Below are 25,103 nucleotides of genomic sequence, written 5' to 3'. Positions count from 1 at the left end.
ATAAGATGGAAGGCACATTATTTTACACACAGTCTCCGGCCTTGCGGCCTGGGGACGTCGAGAAAATTAATAACTTCCCATCTTGTCCAGTCTGAGAGAAGAGAACGCCACGAGGACTTCTATCCTCCGCAGGTTTAACCCACAAGCTGCAGTTAACCAGCTCTCCCTCACCATCATCCTCGACCAGCTCCCACAAAACTGCTATTAAGGTGCAGAATGTGGCATTGTGTTCACATTCTTCAACCCTTTAGTATTGTCTATCGCCAAGGAGGCCATCCACTCGGGCATTCATTCTACGCCCCTGGAATTGCGCTACCGTCTTGCGCTACGTTTTTGGTTATATCTTCCGATGACCCATTCTGAGAGTCTAGCCGACCAGGACAGAACTTACAAGCTGTATAAAGGGATGGTCAGTGATCTCAACGCTATCCTTCGGTCTGATGGGGGCAATCCTTCCCTAACTGGAGAGGATATAAAGGGGCGGGGTGGAACCCTTCGGAGACAGTCTACTAAGGGAAGAAAACTTATGGAGGTGCGGAATAATCATTATGTTTAGTTTATAAGGTTTGGCAGGTTCACGCATTAGAACGAAGTGCTGGGCCGTGTTACAACACTAGAAGAAGAGGAGTTCCTGAGGAAGGGAAATCACTTTGGGTGACGATATCATCGCTACTTGTGAGGCCCTCAAGGCTTATATTAGGCGCCGTCGGATACACTCAATCAAACCTCGACTGTCTAGTCAATCATCAAAGTCTTCTGAGTGCTCGAAAAAGACCCGTCACTGCACGTACTCTTACTATGGCCTCACAGGTCGAGTAGAAAGTAGCGGCCGGTCGGCTCTTTCGAGTCGTATAGTGTTCGATTATCTCGTAGTCGTAATAGATTCAGTTATTTATTCTAGCTTAGACTAGGCACATGTTGTAGAGAACTTGTAGAATTGCATTGCTCCTGAGATATATTCCCCGGCCCCTCCCAAGAACGCCCAAGGGCAGAGGCAGCTCGCCGCGTAAGCTGAACCACGATTTTCGGGGTGATTCCACTGCCACCATTTTGGAAACCTGCGGCCATCCATTGGGGAACGGCCTGGGTCGCCACGCTCCGGGCCCAGTTAACCAATGCTAGAGTTTCCGGTCGAACACGGAGCTCGGTGTGTACAAACACAAAGAATGCCACCGAGGATAGCACTCGAGTAGCCACGACCACTGCTTGGTCCGCGGATCAGTCTCGAGTAGATAGGCGAACTCCACTACTTCAATAGCTGCCACAAAAAGCTCCCGAGGCACGGGATCCTCGGCGACAGAGATTCCCAACTGTGGTATTTGTTTTGTAATCGGTGCCTCGGGGATATGCGCCAGAAGCCATGAGCGAGTTAGAGCAAGGCGAATGACAGTGGCTGTCACCCACTGCAGAGGAAGTGATACGTCGCAATACTGAGGTATCGCTGTTGTAGCTGCTTGTGAATTTGCTCCAGTTCGTCAAGGCGCCGCTCTAAGCCTTGCGAGGTGTGTTTGTCGGTGCTCTAGGTACGGAGGTGAAACCTTCGATAAAGGACCGTCATTTCACATCGAATCAAACAGAATGTCATATCCGTGAAACCTGTCCTTTCGTCCGGTGCCTTGGTCATGTCTGGTGAAATATCCGAGTCTTGAATATTCAGAGGTAACCTGGTGTCGTAAGACTCCTTGCTATCTGCGGGCCCATGGCATAAAACTCGGGCGACCGGGAGTCTAAGAGGTAAATTGACCGCCACAGACGACGACGAATCTCGACCTGGAAGGGGCCCCGGCCAAAGGTGGTCCCATCACGATGTAGGCCTAGCCTCTGGGCTGTCCAGTGCACCACCGCCGCCATTGATAGGACAAAGGAAGCGTCTTTCGGGTGACGGAGGCAAGCTAGAAAGAGCGTTGTAGCTTGGAGAACGGCCAGGTTCTGCGACTCGAAGAAGTTGGCGCGTGCCAATGCTTGTTGGGTGGCAAACCGGTAATGCTGCTGGAGGGAAGAATAATGCTGACCAAATGTCTCTACACACTGCGCGGGATTCAGGCTGGTCACAGTGGCAAAATATGCGGCAGAGGCCACAACGTCTCTCGCGGGATCGTTGTCACCTCCATCTGCAGCTACACTGGTCATAGCCTGGTGGATCGACGACCTGTGGAAGACCATTGTAACCGGGGCTACATTGTCATCGAACACTTTCCACAGTAATTGGCCATGCGGGTCGCTGGGGTGGAATTGCGCGAGAGGAACTGTGCTTGATGAATCTCGAAACAAGAAATAACTGTGGTTCTCCATGGGCTCGTCACTCCAGTGTGGGGTTGTTGGGCCAAAAGTAAGGTCATCACCGGTATCCCTCGCCGACTCCAGCAGATCCCTGAGCTCTTCAACCTTCTCGCCAAGCCTGCCAGATTGTTGCGTCAGCAGTTGTAAGTTCGCCGTCCAGTGCTTGACTGAGCTGGGTCCCTAGAGTGACGAGTAGCTCATGCGACACATAGCGGGTAGAGCCCTCATCCACCAGCAATGTCCCTTGCTCATATCTCATATCAGCGGCGTTTTCCGCTGCCACTGGGAGGCGAGCGGATTTGCGAGCCCACCCACTGCCTTGGAGTCAGAGCCTAGACCTCCTGTTCCCGGCTCTTCAGGTGCGAAACGAGCTCAGCCTTGAGCGGCCGTTTCATGCGTCGTGGGGCACGGCCGGGGCTTGGAAAGATGCACTCTGAGCCCGACTTGGAGCAACCGTCACATGGCTGAGATTTGCTGCATCGTATCTTCTTCTGGCTGCAGCGCTGGCATCTCCGAGTGAGAGCTAGTCGCGTTGTTATAGCATGTTGGTCAATTTCGTACCGCGATGTACTTTTCTTAGTTCCTCCTTTTCCAATTCCAACCCTTTTCGTTGAATTGCTTGATGCATAAATGAAAGGAATACATAATAGAAAATGGTATAGTTCTGAATCCCAACTTCTCTCAGCACGGTAATACTCAACTGCCCACCGAGCCCATACTCCTGCAAGGGAATGTCATCACAAAGTCGGGGGAAGAGAACATTCCCTCCACCGGTCAGCAAATCGTCAATACGGACCATGACAGCGCTGAGAATGTTGCTCGAGGCCTCCAGCCGGATGGGTTCTCGCCGGCGACGAGGTACTCAAAGTCGACTGGGAGGAGAAACTCGGGGGTGTGATGTCGAGAGGGGGTAGGAGCTTTCCGTTGATCCAGCCGCGGATTAGAGACCGTGTGGCGCCGAAGCTGAATAGGAGAGCTGAGGTCTCCAATGATGCCCTGTGGCTACCGCCGCCGGCGAGGCATGGCTCCGGCTCGTGGTGAACAGATTCAGGAAGGGCAAACGTGGTAGTATAGATTCCCACGCCAGAGGCGTTTTGTACGGCGGGGATCTCCACCCAGGGGACGAGAGTCTCTTGTTCGCCCAGGTCGAATGTTTCAATAACCGAGTAAGTGCTCGAGGGGTCTGAATCCGGCACCCAATATTCCACCGTGAGGCTCCATGGGTTGATTTCGATTGTAGGGGCTTGATCTCAATGTCCGCGCCGGTTGAGAGCGGGACGGTTGCGGACCTCGAAGCCGACTGAATCAGGGAGACAGGCGAGAGCTCTCTTCGTGTATAAAGCCCCTTCCAGAATGGCCGTTGTCGCTGGAATTTCCCCCTTTGGCGCCATGTGAAACACATTACGCAAGCTCTTTGGTTGCCAAGGACCTCTCGTATTTATGTATCTCGGTAGCCTGTCCTTGGCGTCTGTACTCGTACTAGCGCAGAATCGGGGCTGATTTTGCGCTCCAGTGGATGAATCCGGGAAATAAGCTGCAAGCCATGAAGATGAACAGGCTGTCCTCCGTCGATGAGGCCTGGAACCTCGCAGACTTCTGTCCGAACTCCCTCGCCCCGAGTCGAGAGACTCTTGAGCTGCTCGAGACTACTTTAAAGCAAAGAGCTCTCATGTTTGCCAAGCTAACAAGGGCAGTGGAAGAAAATATATTGATCAAGGATTATCAACGTAAATCCGACCCATGGTATGAAATCTGAACCTGGTTCGTGATTTGGATATCTAACTGGCCGGAAGGAAATCCTGCCTCCCCACGCTGCTTACTTCGAGCACCACAATCTGATTCCTTGTGTGTCTCAAGGTCCAAGATCCGCTCGATGCTATCAGTCTCGGGACCACTTTGGTGGATGTTGCGTGTTTGGGAAAAAGGTGGGTGGCCGCGGCTGAATGGCCAGCTGGTGAGCGCGTAAGAGCGTGTGGCGCCACGACTATTCTGGATTTTGCGGACGGACGAGATGGCCAGGGAGCGGAGGCAGGGGATTGAAGAGGTGACGATTATGATTGCGTTCTCTGCGTATCCCCATCGAAAGAAGGAAACCCCGCCCGATACTCCGAGGTTCGTGATGCTGGGGATGGACTCTAGTTTGGTGGTCTTGATGATGGAGGCGACCATTGCCCTTATGAGTATGTTAGTATAGTAGAGAAGGACATGACATCTGCTGATGGCCCTGATGACGAGTGAAGGAGACTTACACAATCCCAAGGCTCAGAAGGATGGCCAGGCTGATCTTGATGCGAAGTGCCAGGTTGAGGTTCCAGAAGACGAGCGTTGCGAACAGCGCCAGAAACAAATCAACCGCAGAGTTGAGACCTGTATTGATGTCAATAAATGGCTGAGAAGGGGCATAGTACGCTAGAAAGACAGGAAACTCAGACTTCCGGTGAAGTAGGAGAATTTGATGACAGCTGTTGTATCACCGCAGCTCGTCACAACATGTGGTTTCCAGAGGATCTCGACATTGCGACAGATCGTGGTAGGGAGTACCGCCGAAACAATATTCGCGGCAAGCTGAAGCGACAGAGTAGCCCATAAGAGGATTTGGTGCGCCTTGTTGGACCCGAGAATGGCCGCCAGATAACAGATGAAGGAACAGCGAGCTAGGGTGGTGCTCATGGTGAGGAGTGGCCATTGAATGGCAATGCATTTGAGTACCATTTGTACGTCGGACAATGGCGCAACGCGGAGGTTAGCCCCGAATCCATGATGAATGGAGATTGTGAGGAAGACTGTCGAGATAATTGACAAAGTCTAGGACGGTTAACCAGTTACATGAGGGCTCGAAGGACGAGGTATCTACCAATGCAGCAATCATCAGAATATCATCGAGACGAAAGTGCCGGATCCTGATCTTAGCAATCGCCCGGAGAATGACGATTATGGTCGCGACTGCAATACCTGCCCAGATGCCTTTCACCAGCGCTGGACCGGCGTCGAGTCTGCGCATGGGAGATGGATCTTGGTCCATGGTGGCCTACCATATAGACCAGGTACTGACCGTCGCGCACTGTAGGGAAGGATGGGGACTGCACAACTCGAAGTAGCTTTGAATGATCAGTGCCATGTGCTCTTTAAAGCGCGAGGTCCAGTTTCACAAACACTTGTCCGTTCCCTTCCTGGAAAACTCATCGCCCTTGTCAGACCCTCCCAAGCAAAACCTTAAACCCAAGTGCTAGACCAACAATGGTAAAGCTTGGGCTGGACTCGAAACAAGCTGAATTCCAGTCCAGAACGCAGAGTTCCGGATACACCGTCCGAAGAACCTAGATTTCATTCGAGGGAGCTCCCGAGCATGTGCCAACAGGGGGCGTGGAACAATCCGCGTCCTCCAAAACGAGAAGATGCTACCAAGACGAGAGGGTGTGCATATCAGCGTGTGTTTCATGGTTTGTGCCCCACTTGAAAATCTTCCTTAATCAGGAGAATGTCTACTTGGGGGTTCATCCCTGCCAGTTTTCGAATCTCCATGGCTTTCAAAGTCCGAATTGCGTAAAGTTCCGGTGGGCGTAGAACAACCCAAAAAATGCAGACACGTCTGTTCTAGCATTGTGCGCCTTTTCTGCCTGATCAACAACTCTAAGACTACAGCCAGTTCTTATACTGAGTATTCTATCCATATCATTTCCCCATGGTGGGCTGCTTATATATATCAATGCTAGCCGAACATTGACTTACTTTTGTGTTGGCTTGAAACAACCTGACTTAATATCAAACAAGAATTTTGCCTAAAACACTACTCCCACCAAGCCATCTTCACAATGAACAGCGGCATGTCGACTATTCGGACGATCGCTGATTAACACGATTTAAGCATGAAGCAGCTGTAGGAACTAGGGAGTTTGTAAGGGCTTTTTATTCACTACCCTAGCTGTCAACGCCCATGGCGAATGCTTTCGTTCCATGGTACCATAGCTCATGGCCGATCTCCGCATCATGAGGATTACGCACCCTCTCTGCACCTCACTGCCATGACAGTCGGTTGCTTAATACTGGTCAGCAAAGCCATCAATTTGTACTGCGCAAGGGTCTAATACCGATGTAGTTCCCGGAGCACCCAAGTGCAATTACAGTCAGATCCAGCCGATCTGCTTGACCGAAAGTAGGCACTCAATGGGTGCTGAGATCGGTTCTTCGGGTGTGTGGAGAATGCCGACCGCGCGAGCATGAACCCTCGCTGAGCTCGTTGCAAAGCACCCCGAGTCGTTCAGGAGCTGAAAAGGAAGAAAGTAGGACTCCAGTTCCATAACCCCGTATTCTAATATGCAATCGCCCACTGTCAAGTCCAACTTTGTTAAAGGGGAACAATGCCTTTGTTCCCTTTTGACGTTTCTGCAGGAATCGGCAAATTCCCGATCCCGCGAGACTAACCCGCAAACTGTGTAGCGCCCATGTCAACCGCCAGCCAATCGTGCAGGATCAGATTACGAAGCGTTCAAACGTGCGACCCCTCGTGAAAGTCCGAGACTCCCGAGTTGGCCACCTCAGCATTTGTGAAATCGGTACTGACCAGCTCCGCCGTCATCTCGTCCGCCATGGGGATGGCCACCATATCTGGGCCAATCGGTGCGCTCATCTGTAGCCTCGTCAGCCTCTGTATCTTGAGAACGATCACGGCATATGCGAAACTCAGCCACTTTAAAGGTCCCAAGTGGACCGGGATCTCGAATTGGCCTCATAGCATGGCGATGCTCGGGGGCCGTTGCCACGAGTGGTACGCAGCAGTTAGCAAGGAATATGGTATGTATCAAGTACACCTAACGCAATTATTTCTAACATACTTTCAAAGCTGATGATCACCGCGTGAGCCAGGCCCCATTGCTCGTGTGGCACCTCGAGTGCTGATCACCTCATCTCCCGAAGTTTGGACGCACGTCAACAACAAGTCCGGCTACAAGCGCTCCGACTGGTACTACAATGCCACCCGAATCGAGTACCGCAGGGACAACGTCTTTAGTCAAACAGATAATGCAAAGCACGAGAAACGCAGGAAGCAGATGGCCCCTGGCGTAAGGACTTCCCCGTCCGTTCCTTACCTATCCTAGACTTACTAAAAGCATATCTCAAGTACTCCGGACGGGAGAACCTCCACCTCGAAGCATCAGTCGACGAGCGCCTCCTGGATTTCCTGCGCCTGATTGGCTCCAAATATATCTCATCGGATCGATCAGTCGTACCAATGGATCTCGCCAAGAAGGTTCAATACTTCACGCTTGATGTCATTAGTAGCGTCGGGCTCGGCAAGACATTTGGAATGCTGCAGAGCGACCGCGACGTAGACGACTACATCCAGTCCGGCGAGGATGGACTCGCCATTGGCAATAGCGCCCTGGCCATGGGGTTCAGCTGGCTTGCGCAAGCACCGATCATTGGCAAATTTATCGCACCCTCGCCCAGCAACACCAACGGCTTTGGCAAGATGATGGCCGCGTGCTTCCGCGCCGTGGATGAGCGCGCCGCAGCCCCTTCTGATAAACGCTCCGACATGCTTGCCTCGTTCATGCGCCACGGCCTCGCAGGCGATGAGCTGCGCTCAGAAGCGCTCGAGCAGATCATCGCGGGCTCTGACACCACGGCTGGCGCAATCCGCGGTACTCTTCTGCACCTGATGACGAATATCCGCGTGTACCGGAAACTGCAGCGCGAGGTCGACGAAGCCGTGGCCCTTGGTCAAGCTCCACGCACTATTGAAGAAGGCCTTATTTCTGCCGCGCAAGCGAGACAGCTCCCGTATCTGCAAGCCGTAATCCGCGAGGCCATGCGGATCTGGCCACCCGTAACAAACATTTTCTCGCGAGACGTCCCGGCAGGCGGCGACACTGTGACTGTCGACGGCGAGAGCATCTTCTTACCGGGCGGCGTCTGCATTGGTTACTCAGCTTACGCTATGCACCGAAGCGAGACCATCTACGGCCAAGACGCAGACGCTTTTCGGCCGGAGAGGTGGCTTGAGGCGGATGTGGACAAGTTGGCTGCCATGATTCGAACAAACGACCTTCATTTTGGCTACGGCAAGTTTCAGTGTTTGGGAAAGCCGGTGGCGCAGATTGAAATTGGCAAGACCATATTCGAGGTGAGTCAGACTGGCCGTTCCTAAGTGCCTTACTCTCCGTATTGAGCAAAGAACTAACCACCGTCGTGATGCAGCTCGTGCGGAACTTTGACCTGGCGCTTCTCAACCCAACGCGACCCTGGGACGCACGAAACTACCTTGGAATCTTTGCCATTTCAGATATGTGGGTGCAGGTAACGCAGCGAGCTCCTGCGCAAGTTGGTCCCGGAAAATAAGAATCCCCCGGCCATTAGGTTTATCAAATTATCACTTGATGCGCAGCATCTCGCTGGGACCTGTTTCTAAGGGCGCACAAAGGATAGGAGTCTCCACGTATTTAATTATCCTCATCCCAGCAATATCTACGCTTGACGAATGCTGGTGGGAATGGCAATCCAAAGCGCGGTGTGTGGCATGAACATTGTGCCCTAACACAGCCCTACAACGGCATCGCAAATTGCACCGACTCGACGATGTAACGGGGTAATGAGAAAATATACTAGGTGTATTCGTATTCCCTGAGTTCAGTCCACATTCCAGCATAAAAACCCCTCGAAAGCCAGTGGAAGAAGATTGTGAAACCATGAATCTGCCACAGGACAACATGATTGATCGAGCCCGAGAGTGCTAGCTGATCCGTTGCTGTTTCCCAACCGAGAATAGGATTGGATGAGGCTATGGTATGCGGGTGATCTGAGCCTAATTGAAGCTAAGACAATATTATCAAGACAGACCCCAAACTCGGCAATCCCTGTCCGTAGAAAGATCATCGAAAAAGCGGAATCCTTTCATATCATACCTCAAATATGCTCCTTCAACTCCTTTTCCAGCTCTTTCTCCTGGCCCCTTCGCTCCAAATCCTCAGCCACACCACCAACATCCCCGGTAGGCATTCTTTTTGCCATGTCCACGACCTCCCAAACACTCCCCGCATCCCGAAACACGGCCGACAGCCCCTCGAGACTCCTCCCCATAGTCTCCGGGTAAAACAAATAAACCGTGACAGGAATACACGCCGAAATCACCGCATATAGGATATAATACCGCCATCCAATCGTATCCAGTGCCACGGGAGTAACCATTACGACGATAAAGTTCCACAGCCATTTGTTGGCCGTGGAAGCGGCGGACATGGCAACGCGAAGTTGTGTTGGCGCAACCTCTGTGCAGTAGAGAAAGTTGGCACCGGAGAAGCCAATTGGGTAGAAGAGATTGAAGAGCCAGATGAAGACGACGGAAGCGTAGGAGAGGCTTTTGTGCTCGCCTTTGGTGTTGAGGGCGGTTGTTATAGAGAGGATTGTCATGCAAAGGGCCATTCCTGCGCCGCTGAGAATGAAGACTTTGCGCCGACCGAGCCGGTCGACTGCGAAAAACGGGATAAAATTACACACAAATTTCCAGGTCAGGGCACTGGCCGCGAGGATGCGGGAAAGATCGTTGCCGAGTTTGAGGTTTTGCTCGAAGATTGTTGACAGGTAGGTTGATATCAGATTTCCGCCACACATTTGCTGGAAAAACTGGATAACCATGCACAGCGCGAACCTGTATAGCAGACGCTCTTCGTCGTTTCCGAGGAATACATCCTTTAGTGTGATGCATCCCGAGCGCTCGGTGAGTTCCAGCGCGGATTCGATCCCGGCAATCTCTGCCTGGACGGCCTCATCATCGACAGGAAGGCCTCTATACGCCGCTAGACTTGCCGCTGCATCCCCTGTCCTTCCAACAAGGACGAGCCACCGCGGCGACTCTGGCAGAGCAAAAACGGACGACAGAACCATCAACGGAAAGAGAAAAGACAGCGCAAGTGGCACACGCCACTGCACTGCACCGGAGGCCTTGCTAAGCCCAAAGTCAATCCAGTTGCACAGCACGAACCCTAATACCATGCAAATCCCATCCACGACAACATGCCGCCCTCTGTGTTTCGCAGCACTACACTCAGCTTGGAAGACGGGGACTGTTGCACTGAGTTGCCCCACGCCGATTCCTAGGATCACACGGCCTGTGGTGAACTGCGCTGTGCCAAATGATGACGTCTGAAGCAGCTCCCCAGCTACCGTGATTAATGCGGCAAGAAAGATTGTCTTCCGACGGCCCAGAAGATCACCTATGTATGTGCATGAAAGGGCGCCGACAAGTGCACCTAATTGGAGGGAAGCTATGACGGCGCCTTTTTTGGTGGAGTTTGTTTGCTTGATTGCACCGGACGTATTGACCGTGTCGATCTCGGGAAAGGTATGCACCCTGTAAAGAATATGTTAACTCATTTGCATCTAGATCCAGCCCAGAAGCCAAGCGCCTCGGCATCTTGAAGACGGTCAAAGCCTGGGTACAATTATCCCGTCTGGGCACATCCTCCAGAAAGCTTGTCAACATACCAAGTCTGCAAAGTGGCCAATGGCCCGATCCCGGCTTGATTATACCCGTAGGTAATGAAGGCCGGCGCAACGGTAAGAAGCACCTGCGCTAGACGGAGCGACTGGCCTTGCATATTGAACTGAAACTTGCTTCCCTTTGTCAATGCCATTGTATGCTTCAATTGCGAATGATGGCGATTTTGCTACATATGCCAGCAGTAGAGAAGGAGGCCTCTTATAACATTCTGGATTAGGGGGCCCCGCACTCCTCCACATCCGCATTTCCGTTCTCTATGCTGGAGGTGGGAAATTGGAGCACGTATGATTCCCAGGTAGAATTCTGTTCGTGATGGATCCCGCGGGAAGGTCTGCTCCCGTCGGGCATGTTCCATACGAGGTATTTCATCGTGGCCCACTCTCGAGTGGCACTAGACAAAATGGTGGATCTGACATTTTTTACAGAGTCTCGAAATGACTTTAAGTCATGATGCGTAGCAATTAATGCTGGACTTACGATAGCCAACGTCCTCTGTATCTGGACAATGTGTGGCAATGGATCATCGCAGCATCACCGTTGACTAGGGCTGGGTTGGGCCCCATGCCCGTTCCTTGCAAGTTACTGATTCCGCTGGCTTCCTGGGATATCGACCAAAACTTCTAGCGGTTCGGCCGGCAAAACTGACATTATCGGGACAGAGTAACGGGATAAGCAACCGTGGTAAACTGTTGAGCAAAGCCAATAACTAGTGCTAAGCCGGCTAAGGAACGCTCCCGCGGCTGATCACCTGACCCCGCTTCCCCATCTTTCCGTCTTCCCGCTGCTCCCGATGGCGCCTGCAAATATTTGGAGGGTGCAAGGCCCACCCAATTTGGACGGTTGAAGAGCAATAATCACGTGGACTGTCAAAGACGGGGAAGTGGCGGCCGACTTTGCTCCTGCTGCGCTGATCGTTCCTCCCGTAGAGTACATGTACATGCCACTGGCGGGACATTCTGGGGAAAAGATGAGTGGACAAAGGACTAGTAGCTGGGAAGATAGCCTAAGATATATCTACTGCGGAAGTGCAGGCACTGCGGCTCCAGTTCCCACGGATGTTACCCCGGGCATGGATGAGAATTGCAGAAGGTACTACCTGGTCAAGCGTGCGACAGCCCTGGACACTAGCCTCAAAGCTGACAACTAACCATCGCAGGAAACGACTACTCTCAAGCCATTGCCCTTGCCCAAGGCATCAAATCGGACGACTTTTTTTCCAAGCCGCAGCTCGACATGCACCAACCTCTAGCTAAATTACAGCTACTGTAGGACACGACCACCCGTTATCCCAATTGCTCATCTAACACCATCACAGGCGTCCAACTAGTTGGGATCATCGAAACCTACCCAGGTTATCGCACCACCACCACACCAGGAACCCCCATATCCACGACTGCCCAGAGGTGGAACGACCAGACAGGCGCAGCGCTGGACTGGAACAGCCTCCCTGACGCTACGACTATCACCTCATGGACCTCAATTTCAACCCCAGCCAATGCTCCGCTTGCGAATGGCACAAAGCAAGACTGCGTGGAGTACAAGGACAACGATAATGGCAATGTCCCATGCGACTGGCTGTGTCAGCTGGAAATCTGAGTCAACATCGGTCATTAGATTGATATCATGGCACCTTTTTAGTGGACTGGTGAAGTTGTTAGTTGTATGCCCGGGAGGTAACTACTAGTTACCTGAAACTTCTCTACTTCTACCATATCCGGTATTCGCCACCCACCAGAAAAGGTCCCACGTTCAACTCCACGCGCGCGCATAAGCCTTTCTATATCTAATGTATCCTCCACACTGTGATCTCACTAAAACTGATGAATATAGATAAGCCACCCGGTCCTGATCCAGCTCCACATACATTATACACGCATTCAGCTTCCAAATACAACTCTTTCTAACCTGCGGGGGTGTGTCAGCCGGAAATCTAAGCTAATATTCAACATCAGTCACTAGATTGATGTCATGGCACCTTTTTAGTCGACTGCTGAAGTTGTTAGGCTGGTTCCGGGAGTAAACCTACTGGACTTCGCTGGAGTGGCACAACTGTGTCCTGGCGAACAACACACGGTACTGCTCGCTTCTTCACGAGTCCTTCCTTGAACCATTTGTGCCTGACGACGAGGACTCGTTGTAGGCGGATATTCCAGGGAACGCGGCGTCGGGATCAACGAGTGCATGCTATGAGTGGTATAAGGTTATTAAAGGTACGTCGATCTACTGCAACAGTTGTCTATATCCCGACAAAGTGACGTATGTATCGTTTTTATCACCCAGTTACAGGAGATACATGCGCCTTATTAATGTCTAATGCTGGCATCACTGTCATGGACCTTTATGGGTGGAACATGAGTCTTCGGCAAGGGGATTTTACTTTACTACTTATACTAATACTAGATAGTAATAGACCTAGGAGGGAGGTATAAGGGGATAATTAGGGCCCATAAGACCTTTTAGGTATCTTATGCTAATTCTTCTATAGCCTACCCTTCCCCCTCTAGTTCTATTCTTTCTCTCATCCTTTAAATTATATCTCTACTACCATATTATACTTCTAAAACTACCTTAATTTCTATAATATACTTCCTGTATTTTAGATAAATAATTTTAAGCTATACACCCCTCTTCTCATGAAACTATATCTACTATATAGAATACTTAATATATGCTCCCTATAAACTTCTATTACCCCTAACTCTAAGCCCTGTTATATTCTACTTCTAGGTACTTTACTACCTCCTAAACACCACCTTCTAGCATGACTACCTACTAAAGTCTACGTGCATGTCAGTACTAACGCCTAGCTAGAGTTAGAGACATTTAGGCGTAGTACTATGTGTTAATAGAGTTCTATATCCTATATTCCTATTCTAGATCTAATCCACCCCTACTATACTTAGGACGAGACTAGAACCCCTACTAAGCCACCTAGATTCTAGGTAGGTAATATAGCGCGTAATATCCTATCTCTAAGTATATCTAGCTTAACTAATAGTCTAGAGGACTTCTTTAGGATACTAGACTCGCCCTAAGATAATATCCCTATTAATCTAGTAATTCTTGCTAATCTCGGGCCTTAGGAGAGTAATAACCTCTAGTTATATACCCCCCTAGTAGATAGTATTACTAATCTAGAGATAACCTACCTATATCCTAAACCTTTAGCTATTCTTAGTAGTCTAGCTAGCCATTTTAAAGTGCCTAGTAAAAGGGATAGTAGTAATAATAGTAATATTTAAGGAACTTATTATAACTACTAATAAATATAACCCCCCTTACCTAGTACTAGACTAGACTAGTCTTTCCCTAATAACTATTAGAAGCACTAGATTAAGTAAAAAAAATATAAAAACTAGATAGTAGAATATATAAGCTACCTTAAGTTTACTCTACTTTAGTACCTAGAAAAGATTCCTTTACTATTCTTTAGTCTTAGTTTATATCTCTATTACTAGATAACTATTTATAATTTCTATCCTAGTTATTTAAAGGTGTACTATATTACTATATATCTAATACCTTATAAATAGCATGTGAAGAATTAAAGGTATAGGAAAGCTATTACTTAAGTCTCTAGCCTAAGATTAACTAAAGTTAGAGTATTTATAAGAGTATCTAAAAGAGCTTAAGAAAGGGTATACTATAGTCTATAGAAGAGGCGGACCTCCTAGTAAAGCTAAGGAAGGATAAAGGTTAATTATAGTTAGATATAACAAGGGTATTCTTAAAGTAGTATCTAGGGAGAAGTTAGGGCGTAATATAAGTTTACTAGTATATAACTTAGTAAGAAAGTAAGTTAAGGCTTTTTAAAAATAATTATTAATTTTAGTTATCTCCTAATTATATATAAACTAGGGATATGTAGGAAGTATTCTTTTTATCTTATAGTATCCCTTAATATTTTAAATCACTACTTAGTTATTTTACTGGCGTGCTAGTGAGCGTATAAACTACCCTTCGCGTGCTTCGCACACAGGCTATGGTGCTAGCAAGCTAGGTCTATCTGGTATCCTCACTCTGTCCCATGGTTCTGATTGGATCCAGGCACGCCCTGTAGAAATCACTATCAGCTACTCGCTCCCATTCTAATTCGTTCAAGAAGATTTCGCCCTAGTGGCACCTATGCAGCGTACGACTATAAATACATGGCTCCCAGTTCTTTGCTTCTAGAAATTTAAGCCGCTCCTATTAGAACTACTTCCTTCTTCCACTCCAGCCACATGCCCAATACTTTCTCGAGCTACACTATGTCTCTATACGTATAAGACCTTTCTTAACCCTCCTTAACATACTCGTTCCTAGGACACGCTCGGTCCTGGAAGGCTAATAATACGCACGCGCTCCGCCTGCCACATACCATGATCAAAGTCTCCCCATCGTGCCAATACTTAGGCGTCTACATGGACACCAGGCTCTGTTGGGATCATCACCACGAAAGGGTGGAGGCTAAAGCGACAAAGCAGATTACGGCATTATCCGCTCTGGCCAGAGCAGAAGAGGGAAGCAATTCATAGTAGAGTCGCTTATTTCCTAGAATCAAAGGGATAGATCTCTGTATTTATAGTAGTACGCTGCATAGCCGCTACTAGGACGGCTGGGACAGTCTATGAACTAATCAATCAATCAACCAATCAAACCTCTAGTCCTGGAACACCTCTGATTGATTGATTGATTGATTGATTTATTCATAGACTATCCCAGCCGCCCTAGTGGCAGCTATGCAGCGTACGGCTATAAATACAGATGTCCCCACCCTTTGCTTTTAGAAAGTAGGCTGTTCCTGACTCGAACAGCATTACGTTTGACCGCTCGGTTGTGCTCTTTTTTCGCTTCCGTCAAAGGCTTATTAGTGAGACTAAGGGAGTAAACTCTGTCAATAGAGAACTTCCTGAGACCATGTAGTTCCCTGACTTCATTAACTGGCATTTTGAAAATACTAGTGATTCACGAAATCGGCTGACCTAACACGTTAGAATTATTTGCCAGCCTCACTACCTAAGAAGTTTATTATCAAGCCAAGCCACCATAATCTAGAGTTACAATGACCCGTGTTAGCTAATTATATATTTAGAGAGAAGGCGGGAGCTTCATAGAACTCTTAGCCTACTTCCTTTCCTACCCTATAATCTAAACATCAAGAATATAAGTAGAAAGCTAGGACTAAAGTCTCCTATAAACTAGTAATTTTCTTATTCTCACAGGTTCTTTTACAACACAGAAATGGCTAAAAAAGATTCAATATTATATCCCAAGTGAGCTAGGCAATGAAAAAAAACCATAAGAGGGACTAACCAGGTACTAGCTTCCTTTCTTTAGAAGTTGTCTCGCTCCAGGCAGGTCAATCAGGGCTATTATTCAAAATTCGTAGCGATTTACTTAGTTCCAAGTGCAAAGCCATTATATCGGTATTTCGGAATGGATTTAAGGAAGCACAGAAGGGTGTCTACACATTTCAAGACACATTAGCTAGCACATTAGGACGATTCATTGAATGGGCATACACAGGCAATTATCCAACCATTCTCTATGCATATAGTCCTGTTTAAAATGAGACTAAAGAGGCAGGAAATGCTAAGAATAAAGTTATAGAAGACGGACATTAGAAGAACATTGCGACTAAAAGTTTTAATATTACCTCTAAGAACCATCCGCTACTAGCGCACATCCGCCTATATATCTTTTATAGCATATATTTTATTTCAGACCTTCAGCAGCTAGCCTTCAATAAATTATTAGCTTATCTTATCAACCTTAAGCTACCAGATAACCTTAGCACTCAGCTCGCTGTTATCATAGCTCTACGCCTAGCCTTTAACCAGCTACCTTCACAAGATCCTCTTTTAGATTAGCTAGCTTAGTACGCCGCGTACTATGTTAATAAGCTTTAATTATAGAAGGATTTTCTCGACCTCTTGAGTGAATTTCCTACTTTAAATTCGTGAATAATACTTTCTTTAAATCTAGATCATCTCTACCATGGGAGACCAAGACACCTAAATATTTTTACACACCCTATTTACCTAACTATGATGGCTACTCTAACTAGAGTAACCTACGAGGTTAGAAATCTCTATTTAGAGAAGAACGAAGTTTGGTACCAAAGTTCGATACTATCTGGGAGAAAGGGAACTAGAGATTTACCATGGATTAATTTGGCACCTTATAGGATGTTCAAGAATCAGGCAAGAGGGCTTAGAGCGTCACGTATTAGAGGGACGTAAGAGAGTTAGAAAAGCTATGGTTCTCTAGATCATAGGTTAGTGTGATTTATGGTCCGTAGGGCTTAAAATTAGGGCATATTCTTACGTCTAAATAGAGAGTTGTGCTAGATAATTTTAATGCTCTTCCTAGCTCTAATGCAGTATTATGTTTATTTTAGTTTAGCTAACCTTATTAACGTCTATATCTTTCCATGGCATTTTCTTTAACATAAGTGACTAGCCCATTTATTATCTCTAGTATCATGGGTTCCAGGTTTAGTACCTTATTCCACCCACTAATTAGAAGACTATTTGATAAGTATTAGAAAGTCTAGATAACTCTAATACCATAACTCTAAGCATTTATTCTATTACGGAGTAGGCTATTCTTATGTTATTTATCATAGGATAAAGAACGGATAGAATCTACTTATCGCTTCTTAGTAAGAGAACTTTAGGGCCCTAAATTCTTCCTAGACCAATCTTGATATCTAGGTCTAGTTAACAGCGCCTTGATCAGCTAGTGAATCATAATAATGAATCACTCGCTCCTATTTATTAATCTTAAGTAACGTGTAGTAGCTATCTATGTGGTTAATAGGATAGAAGAAAACTAATAGAATAACATCCCTAAATATTTCTTTAGCTTGTTATTAGTATTTTAAAATCTTCTTAGCCCATGCTGCTAGCGGCTGTTTAAAGGGTTGGATTCACTTTACTAGTTTAATCACAATAATCTTATTAAGAGGAATGCTTTTATCATGTTGAATAAATGCTAGCCGGTCAGATATCTCCATGGCCGCCAGGATTGTCCATGCATCGAGCCGTACGCCTGGACGGAGGTGTTGAAGTATTGTACATTCCAGCTCCATGCTTCCATTCACGGCCAAAGTGTTGTTAGGGCTAAGTATGGTTTGGCATAATACTCTACCCTTGACCCCTTCAACCAACTGGTCAATGGCAGTATCTAAGTTGCCAGCAGGAAGAGCTTCCTGGTTCAGTTTAGTTTTCAAGCCGTGCTGAATGATTCGGATTACTTACGTCCTCTAATGGGAAGGTAGTTCGCAATTCCCAAGCCTCGTCTTCTGAAATCAGCCCCCCGCCTATTAGACGGGTAATAAAATCACGAAAGTCAGGCCAGCCACTGTTTACAAGGCGCTCTAGTTGGAGGCCAAGGATCTGAAGGAGCCTCATGTATTAGGGGTCTACTTGGATAGAATTAATAAGGTCGTCTAGATACCTCATACTCATTAGTATATTCCCTGGCTTTTATTAGCGGATTTAGAAATATTAAAATAATACTAGCCTTACTAGATGTTTTTACTAAATAGTATCCTAAATCCTAGGTTTTTAGCCAGCTTCGTGCTTAGCTTCTAGCCTCTACTAAGTTACATACTAATCAGTTTCCTCTACTAGCACTGGTCACTCTTAGTAAGGCTGACCAGACTGCCTAGAAGCTCGTGGCCTGCTTTAATTTAGTTCAGCGCAATCATTCTAACCCTGCTAATCCACCTTCCCTAGTCTTCCACACTCCTTTGAGTGGTCTGAATCTTATTCAGCACATGGATTGTAGCTCCTTGATGATCCACGCACCCTTCTTAGTAGAGATCGTCCTTTGGGCTAGTTATACTTGGCTATTATACCATTCCTAGGCCCCCATGTACTCCAGCATATTAAGAATAGTAACATAATGTTGCTGAGAGGATCCCATCTCAAGTACTTGTACCCATATCGAACCATCAGACCACGTGTTACTCGTAGATGCGGCAAGTGCCTCTGGCTGGGTGCCTTGCAATAACCAAAGAATTTGTTTGTGTATAGCATTTAGGACGCCGTCCTGGTGTTGGCTAAGTTGATAGAGGGTCCAAGTAGCCTTAATAATCAAGTCCTAGACAGGTGATGCCTCCATAGAGGAATCTATTATAGGTTGATAGGATGAACTAGAGCTCTTAGCTAATACTAGTACTTTTTCTTAGTAGACCTTAGGTTAAGGGAAGGACTTTTCCTTAATCTATCCTACATCTAGGGTCTTTCTAGTGGGCGGCATGAATTTAGTATCTAGTAGGGTGTTTTTAGGCCCGCGTGATGTTAAAGTCTCTATTAGTGGCATGTCCTCGCTTGTCATAGTGACTATTAGAAGAGCTTTATCATCCTCCATGATCAGCCTTTCTATTTCTAGACCGCGATAGTTAGCAGTGGGACTAGATTTCACAAGGTATATAGAAGATCTACTAATCCTAGTAGACTTTAATAGATGATAAAGGGGATCTTAGTCTAGCTTCTATTTTCATTTTAAGGGGGCAGTACTTGCGTTAACCTACTATTTAGGTGGGACTAGCTTGTTTCTCTCTTAAATAGTTCCTATAATGGCTTGTGCGACATCTAGGCTTGCCTTACAAAGTTTATAAAGTATTATTTAAAACTTATATCACACTTAGTATATTCCTGATTTTTAGTAAACCAGCATACCTTGGGCGTCTCTTAAAGATTAATAGCTATGTAGGAAGTAATAAGATGTACAAAACACTCTAGGAGCGTGATAAGCTCATCCCTGATTTCTAGGATTAGATTAGACGAATCAATATTGTTTAATAACATAGTTAAGGAAAGTGAGCTTGAATGAAGAATCGGTTATTACTATAGGTGAATAAGACTTGAGTAAAGAAGGGAGGGGTAGGGATTCTTATAGCCGTGGCTCTAGATATTCTACTATGCTAGCTAGGCGTTCCAGCATCCTAGGATGGTGGAAAGCGAGCTAGTCAGAGGGGGCCTTCTTTGGTCCATTCATCGGATATACCGTAAGAGGGGCGATAAGATGCAGCCCGGTTTTTGGCGAAATCCACAAGTTCCGAATCCACGCGGATATTGAATCTTGTTGGAGTCTGAGAGAATGGGAAATCAAAAGGCAGGCCCCTTTCCGCCGCCGACAGCCCAACGGCGACGGATAACCTAAAGAGTAGATATAACAACATCTTCTTGCTACTTGATACCAAAATGGAAAGTTGTGCTGATCAGGGCAGGCAAATAATGAACGGGGAGTCAGCTTTATAGACAAATGAAGATCACGCATACTTTGCATATTACATGTGTTCTATTCTCGCGGCGGAGTTCCGGAGTTGCTACGATGCAAGACCCAGTCAAGGCGGTGTTGAGAGTATTGCATGTCGCCAAGCCTGTGGTCGCAATATCGGACCTTTAGTGGGATAGTACATTTCTCTGCTGGCTCAAAGTCCTAATGTCCGACGTTAATTAAGATAATCGACTGAACTATATCCCGCTCTGCTATGCAACGTCAGCCATGCTTGAGAGCGGAGTCGGGTTGGCACCTAATATGGCTGAACCAATCCATTTCTGCCACGTCGCCAATGATAACGAAGCTAACAACCAGCCATATTCGTCAGTACATATCCAACGGGAGTACTGTACTGTAGTACGTTTTAAATTCCATAGCATGAATATGTGTGATGGGATTCCTACAAGCACGTTTAACCTTTCCAATGTCAAGCGGCACAGCACAGGCTCTCACGTTAGCTGCAGCTGCTTACGCATACGCAGTCAAACCGCGGTTAGGTCGTGCTGCTGCGAATTGCCGCGAATTTCTTCCCAAAACAAAGCACATATAGCAGGCTCAGGCTATGTGTGTACCTTAAACGTCACTATATGCCGCATTTCACCTGTAGATTTGCAGCAGAGGGCATGATCACCGCGATAGGGAAGCTCGGGCCATTATGTTGCGCACAAAAATTCATGGGCTCAAGCTGGAACTGCGCCTAGTGATGTACTTAATAATGCACAAGTCGGTCTCTCAGCGCACAGTATTCCGCACACAACCCACTCGAATGCAAGTTTTGTCGGCACCCACAAGTTGTAATGTAGAGATCGAGCACCGCAGTATCAAGTGGAGTCGCGCCGGTCGTGAGTATTACTTTTGGTACATAATTTAAGGCGTATGACAACAAGGCATCCGATTTAAGAGAGCCTTATTCTCTGAGTATACAGCGCGGAAAGGCCGCACCATCCCCCTGTATCCTCTACTATTAAGGCATCAAGCATAGTCTCACGATTGACTAGACTCGCGATGAACGCAAACTCTAGCTGTGGCGTGGGCGAGGTCGTTGATTGAGGTCTGTATTGGAGCCTCCTGCTGATATACTTTAATGACAACCAGATTAATCCGCCATCAAACGTGCCAAAGCCTCAGGAGTATCATACTTCTTCAGTAAGTCTTCCTTTATCTGCTTAATTGCCTCCGACCTCTCCTTCCTCACATTAATCAATATCTCACCAACCTTCCAGAGGGGGTGCGCGTCCGTCAAGTCCATTAACACCGCTAGAAAAACATCATCCTCCTCAAGCTTGTCCAACTCCCCATCTCTCTTTAACCCATCAAGTACCTTCAACATATTCTCGAACCCAATATCTCCTGGCTCTAGGGTACATTTGAACGTACTGGTCTCATTCCCTACTACGAACTGATGGTACCAGCCTAGTGGTACGGTCATAGGCTTTCCTGGCTCCAGTGGCGTGAGAGTCGACTTGAAGGCAAGTTCAGAGGTGTCAGCTGGTCCAGTATGGACGGATACGGAGCCATTGATGAGCTCGAACGTCTCAGAGAAGCGGCTGTGGTAGTGAGGAGGAACGGAGGTGCCGGGGGTGGTCGTTTCAATAATAACAGTACGGGCATTATTATTGTGAGAGGCAGACTCGACGATACGGTGCTCCCGTTAATCCTAGCGACGTTCCGCAGGCATCTTGTTCACTTATGGAGATGTTTATAAGCAACGTAAAAAGGTGGTCCAAAATAAGGTAGATAGATGACAATGTCAGGTTTCAAGCCAATTCATATGTGGTAAAGGTCAAGGGCATAACATATGTTATTTCACAGGCAGGAGAATAATCTGGACACGCGGGGAATAAGTGTTAAATACCTATTAGTCTCTGAACTCTAATATCCTCATAATCAGTCCCCCCTGCTCTATCTCCTTGTATATGCAGGCATCAGAGTGAATTCTTACAAGGGTCCATGCACGGTGGCTGCATATGATTCATGATCATGATCTAATGTAATAAAAGGGAAACAATCAGATTATTCTCTGTCGGGATTGCTGTAGGCTTTAGTATGGTTGTCACTCATCACAGGTGGGTCCGGCCGTTGTTGTGTGGTGGGCGGTGGCGGAATAGGTAAGATGCAGCGCTCGTATAGGCTTTGGGGTTACATCCATCCTTACATGTAAGCAGCCTCTCTCGACTTAATAGATGAATATTTGAGCTAGTCCTGCAGGACCAGCGGGTAATCTAGCAGCCTACTACGACCCTACATACGGCGCGATCGAGCTGTGTGAGACTGCGCCCTACTAATTTATTACATCTTTTTAGGTAGCACCAAGCTTATGTTTCGTGAGATCACTGAAACTTGATTCGTTTGGGGGTTCGGTGAGATGGTGAATGGGGTGAAGAAAGTAAAAGCCAGCGAGATTGAAAAGATGAAGCATAGTTTGTTGGAGTAAATCCCTTTGTTTTGGGTAAAATTATGTGCTTTTTTCGTGGCACTGCGACATTTTGGAAGGTGGCCGAAGGATGGGTGGTCTAACTTACGAAGTCCGATGGGCGTGCCGCCCTCAGCGATAATCCTTTCGTTCAAAAAAAGTATGTAATTAATGAGCGACTCGCCAGCTAATTGGTGACTAGTAACGATGTCGCGGAAAGCTTCGATTTGGTTGCGTGGCGGCATCGTAAAAGTAGGGTGTATCTGAGGCTGTATTATTGAGGGCGTTGATAATCTATTGTGTGCGGGGCTGGCGGATTTTGCAATAATGTCCACCGTAATTGGGTGCCGCTTTTCATGCATAATGATTAGTAAATAATTAGTAATAGTGTAGTTATTTCTGAGAGATTTGTTAGTGGGCTTTACAAATCGCCCCGACAAACATCGACAAATGCAAGACGAACATAGAAACACCAAGAGTATATAAATTAAATAAATAATATTATGTCGCCTTCGCCCAAGGGCCTACAAGTATATAAGGTTAGCATGTGTTGTTGGCGAATCTTCTTCTCCTATATCAAACAATCACAACAACCTTCATGCGAACAAACGTGCCTCTCTACTAGATACTCAGGAATGAGTCGCTAAGCCACTAGATTCTTTAAAGTTGCTACCAACACACATCCCCCATCTCTTATCCTCGACATTGCTTCTGCCATGGCTTCCACCACCAACGTCCTGATCTCCGGTGCCAGCCGAGGTATGTGTTATACTACTAGAGTTATTCCTTAGACGCAGGGCTTTTCACCCTGACATAATTTTGACAGGACTTGGAAAGGCTTTTGTCGAACAGTATCTCGCCCGGCCAAACCACACTGTCATCGGTACGGTCCGCGACGTTAAGAGCGCTGCCGCTGAGGAGCTGCGAGCGCTGCCCGCGGCCGAGGGCAGCAAGGTCGTACTGGTCAAGGTTGAGTACACCTCGACGACTGACGCCGTGGACGCTGTCAAGGAGCTCGAGGCACAGGGTATCACCAAGCTCGATATCGTCATCGCCAACGCCGGCATCGCTGGCCAGCAAGGGCGTATTGAGACCATCGACCCCAAGGGCCTCGCAGAGGTCTACCTGGTCAATGCCGTTGGCCCGGCCGTGCTCTTCCTGGCGCTGAAGCCGCTCCTCGACAGGGCCGAGACGCCCAAGTGGTTAGCCATAAGCTCCGGTCTCGCGTCGCTCCACGATCTGCACAAGTACACCATGTTCCCGGGGTTCCCGTACAACGGGTCCAAGGCGGCGTTGAACCACTTCACCAAGACCATCCACGTTGAGAGTCCTAAGATTATCGCCTTTGCCGTTTCTCCTGGGTACGTACCTGCGCTAATTAGGCAGATGAAGGCCGTTACTATGAGCCTGCTGATAACTAATTGGGTGTGTTTGTCTTGCATAGGTTCTTTGAGACCGACATGGGACGCAAGACTGCCGCATTTTTCAACTTTGAGAACCCGCCCTTTTCGGACATCAACACTAACATTAAGAGCATTATCGGGCTGGTAAGCATTTTCCCAGCGGTCTACCTTTTTATCAATGCTATGTCGCAGTCGTTAGCAGTGGGCTAACTGTTATTGCCAAGGTGGATAATGCGACTCGGGAGAACTATTCTGGGCAGTTTCTCAATTTCGATGGACAGCTCATTGAGTGGTGAGAGGCCAGTCTAAAGGACTAGTATGCTAATAGTCCTTGTCCACTGTTCTTAGGCATTTCAGATAACTAAAATCTCTCTATTGGTTTTCTTTTCTTCTTAAGTACTGAAAAATGGTAGGACAATTCGTCATTGAAAACAGTCTAGTAGATAGATTAGCAAAAACACTCATCTTAAGAGGAGGAATAAGAAGCTACCTATACGTATTAAAGCCTCTATATGTTCCAATACCCAGCAAACAAAGTTATATGTAGAACTAATATAGTCCAAAGGAATACCCCTTCGGCCTTTGTGACAATACCCTGCAGAAGATACCAACGGTCACTGTGCTTGTCACGGGCCAGTGCCCGATATTGGACACGGGCTAGCGCCCGCGCACGTGACCTTGGCATGTTGACAGGAAGAACGCGCCTAGAGAACTTCCTTTCTCTAAGCTTTTCATACACAGTTCATGGCCTAGCTAGATTAAATATAAGTCTGGCTCCAGCCCCTCACATACGAAAAGCTTCTAATTCTCAATCATTAATTAATACAATGAAACGCAAACAAATAATAATTAGAATAATAATAATACGCGACACTACCCCTAACGGCCATATAGCTACAGGAGTCAACAAGCCCCCCTATATAGGCGCAGACGCTGCTACAGTAGATGGCACAGACCCAAGCTATGTAGAATGAAGAATAGGAGCGACATACATTATATAATGCTGCTTAAGAAGAACGAATATAATATCTTAAAGTAATACTAGAGCAGTAGGTCTTCCTAGTAATAATAATAATAATAATAATAATAAACGAAGGACTAGCAACCCTAAACTAAATAGGAACTAAACTAGCGCTAGAAACCTAATAAGTAGAAAATATTTACTATCTAAAGGCACGTTTACTAGACCCAGTACTATTTAGTGGAAATATAAGTAATTAGTTAACATAGCGCG

General features: G+C 47.1%; 7 protein-coding genes across 7 annotated transcripts; 3 read left to right on the top strand and 4 right to left on the bottom strand.

Annotated features, from left to right (window-relative positions):
* Window positions 1–645: 645 nt before the first annotated feature.
* On the bottom strand, window positions 646–2,941 carry BJX68DRAFT_275882 (fungal specific transcription factor domain-containing protein; the record flags this gene model as incomplete). Its single annotated transcript, XM_071047945.1, has 7 exons — window positions 2,386–2,941; window positions 1,680–2,246; window positions 1,528–1,644; window positions 1,160–1,441; window positions 981–1,118; window positions 809–837; window positions 646–648 (listed from the first exon to the last, which is right to left on the bottom strand). Exons 1-7 carry the CDS (start codon window positions 2,537–2,539, stop codon window positions 646–648), a joined length of 1,290 nt encoding a protein of 429 aa, XP_070898838.1. The 5' UTR covers window positions 2,540–2,941.
* An 871-nt stretch (window positions 2,942–3,812) lies between these two features.
* Window positions 3,813–5,549, bottom strand: BJX68DRAFT_94265 (uncharacterized protein). The gene is made up of 4 exons (XM_071050051.1): window positions 5,135–5,549; window positions 4,713–5,085; window positions 4,530–4,647; window positions 3,813–4,453 (listed from the first exon to the last, which is right to left on the bottom strand). The coding sequence occupies exons 1-4, from the start codon at window positions 5,300–5,302 to the stop codon at window positions 4,003–4,005; spliced, it is 1,110 nt and encodes a 369-aa protein (XP_070898837.1). The 5' UTR covers window positions 5,303–5,549; the 3' UTR covers window positions 3,813–4,002.
* Window positions 5,550–6,719: 1,170 nt separating this feature from the next.
* Window positions 6,720–9,112, top strand: BJX68DRAFT_237416 (cytochrome P450). Its single transcript, XM_071040197.1, has 4 exons — window positions 6,720–7,071; window positions 7,144–7,340; window positions 7,400–8,404; window positions 8,479–9,112. Exons 1-4 carry the CDS (start codon window positions 6,867–6,869, stop codon window positions 8,617–8,619), a joined length of 1,548 nt encoding a protein of 515 aa, XP_070898836.1. The 5' UTR covers window positions 6,720–6,866; the 3' UTR covers window positions 8,620–9,112.
* Window positions 9,113–9,177: 65 nt separating this feature from the next.
* BJX68DRAFT_275878 (sugar porter family MFS transporter) lies at window positions 9,178–10,874 on the bottom strand (the record flags this gene model as incomplete). The annotated part of the gene is made up of 2 exons (XM_071047944.1): window positions 9,178–10,627; window positions 10,762–10,874. The coding sequence occupies 2 exons, from the start codon at window positions 10,872–10,874 to the stop codon at window positions 9,184–9,186; spliced, it is 1,557 nt and encodes a 518-aa protein (XP_070898835.1). The 3' UTR covers window positions 9,178–9,183.
* An 870-nt stretch (window positions 10,875–11,744) lies between these two features.
* BJX68DRAFT_266923 (uncharacterized protein) lies at window positions 11,745–12,373 on the top strand (the record flags this gene model as incomplete). Its single annotated transcript, XM_071045646.1, has 2 exons — window positions 11,745–11,883; window positions 12,093–12,373. 2 exons carry the CDS (start codon window positions 11,745–11,747, stop codon window positions 12,371–12,373), a joined length of 420 nt encoding a protein of 139 aa, XP_070898834.1.
* Window positions 12,374–21,149: 8,776 nt separating this feature from the next.
* On the bottom strand, window positions 21,150–21,664 carry BJX68DRAFT_266922 (uncharacterized protein; the record flags this gene model as incomplete). The annotated part of the gene is made up of 2 exons (XM_071045645.1): window positions 21,150–21,600; window positions 21,654–21,664. 2 exons carry the CDS (start codon window positions 21,662–21,664, stop codon window positions 21,150–21,152), a joined length of 462 nt encoding a protein of 153 aa, XP_070898833.1.
* A 1,518-nt stretch (window positions 21,665–23,182) lies between these two features.
* BJX68DRAFT_255333 (SDR family oxidoreductase) lies at window positions 23,183–24,165 on the top strand (the record flags this gene model as incomplete). Its single annotated transcript, XM_071043026.1, has 4 exons — window positions 23,183–23,225; window positions 23,293–23,827; window positions 23,911–24,013; window positions 24,094–24,165. The coding sequence occupies 4 exons, from the start codon at window positions 23,183–23,185 to the stop codon at window positions 24,163–24,165; spliced, it is 753 nt and encodes a 250-aa protein (XP_070898832.1).
* Between the last annotated feature and the right edge of the window lie 938 nt (window positions 24,166–25,103).

The sequence above is a fragment of the Aspergillus pseudodeflectus genome (assembly GCF_044049435.1).
Source record: "Aspergillus pseudodeflectus strain CBS 756.74 chromosome Unknown BJX68scaffold_22, whole genome shotgun sequence".
NCBI lineage: Eukaryota > Fungi > Ascomycota > Eurotiomycetes > Eurotiales > Aspergillaceae > Aspergillus > Aspergillus pseudodeflectus.
Note: the sequence above shows the minus strand (reverse complement) of the source record. Positions and strands in the feature narration are given on the sequence as shown.

Coding starts and splice junctions, on each gene's coding strand:
- BJX68DRAFT_94265 (XM_071050051.1), bottom strand. CDS start 5,302: ATGGACCAAGATCCATCTCCCATGCGCAGACTCGACGCCGGTCCAGCG. Junction 5,086..5,134: donor TTCTGATGATTGCTGCATTG/GTAGATACCTCG, acceptor TAACCGTCCTAG/ACTTTGTCAATTATCTCGAC. Junction 4,454..4,529: donor CTTCTGAGCCTTGGGATTGT/GTAAGTCTCCTT, acceptor CATACTCATAAG/GGCAATGGTCGCCTCCATCA.
- BJX68DRAFT_237416 (XM_071040197.1), top strand. CDS start 6,867: ATGGGGATGGCCACCATATCTGGGCCAATCGGTGCGCTCATCTGTAGC. Junction 7,072..7,143: donor AGCAGTTAGCAAGGAATATG/GTATGTATCAAG, acceptor CGCGTGAGCCAG/GCCCCATTGCTCGTGTGGCA. Junction 7,341..7,399: donor GGAAGCAGATGGCCCCTGGC/GTAAGGACTTCC, acceptor GCATATCTCAAG/TACTCCGGACGGGAGAACCT.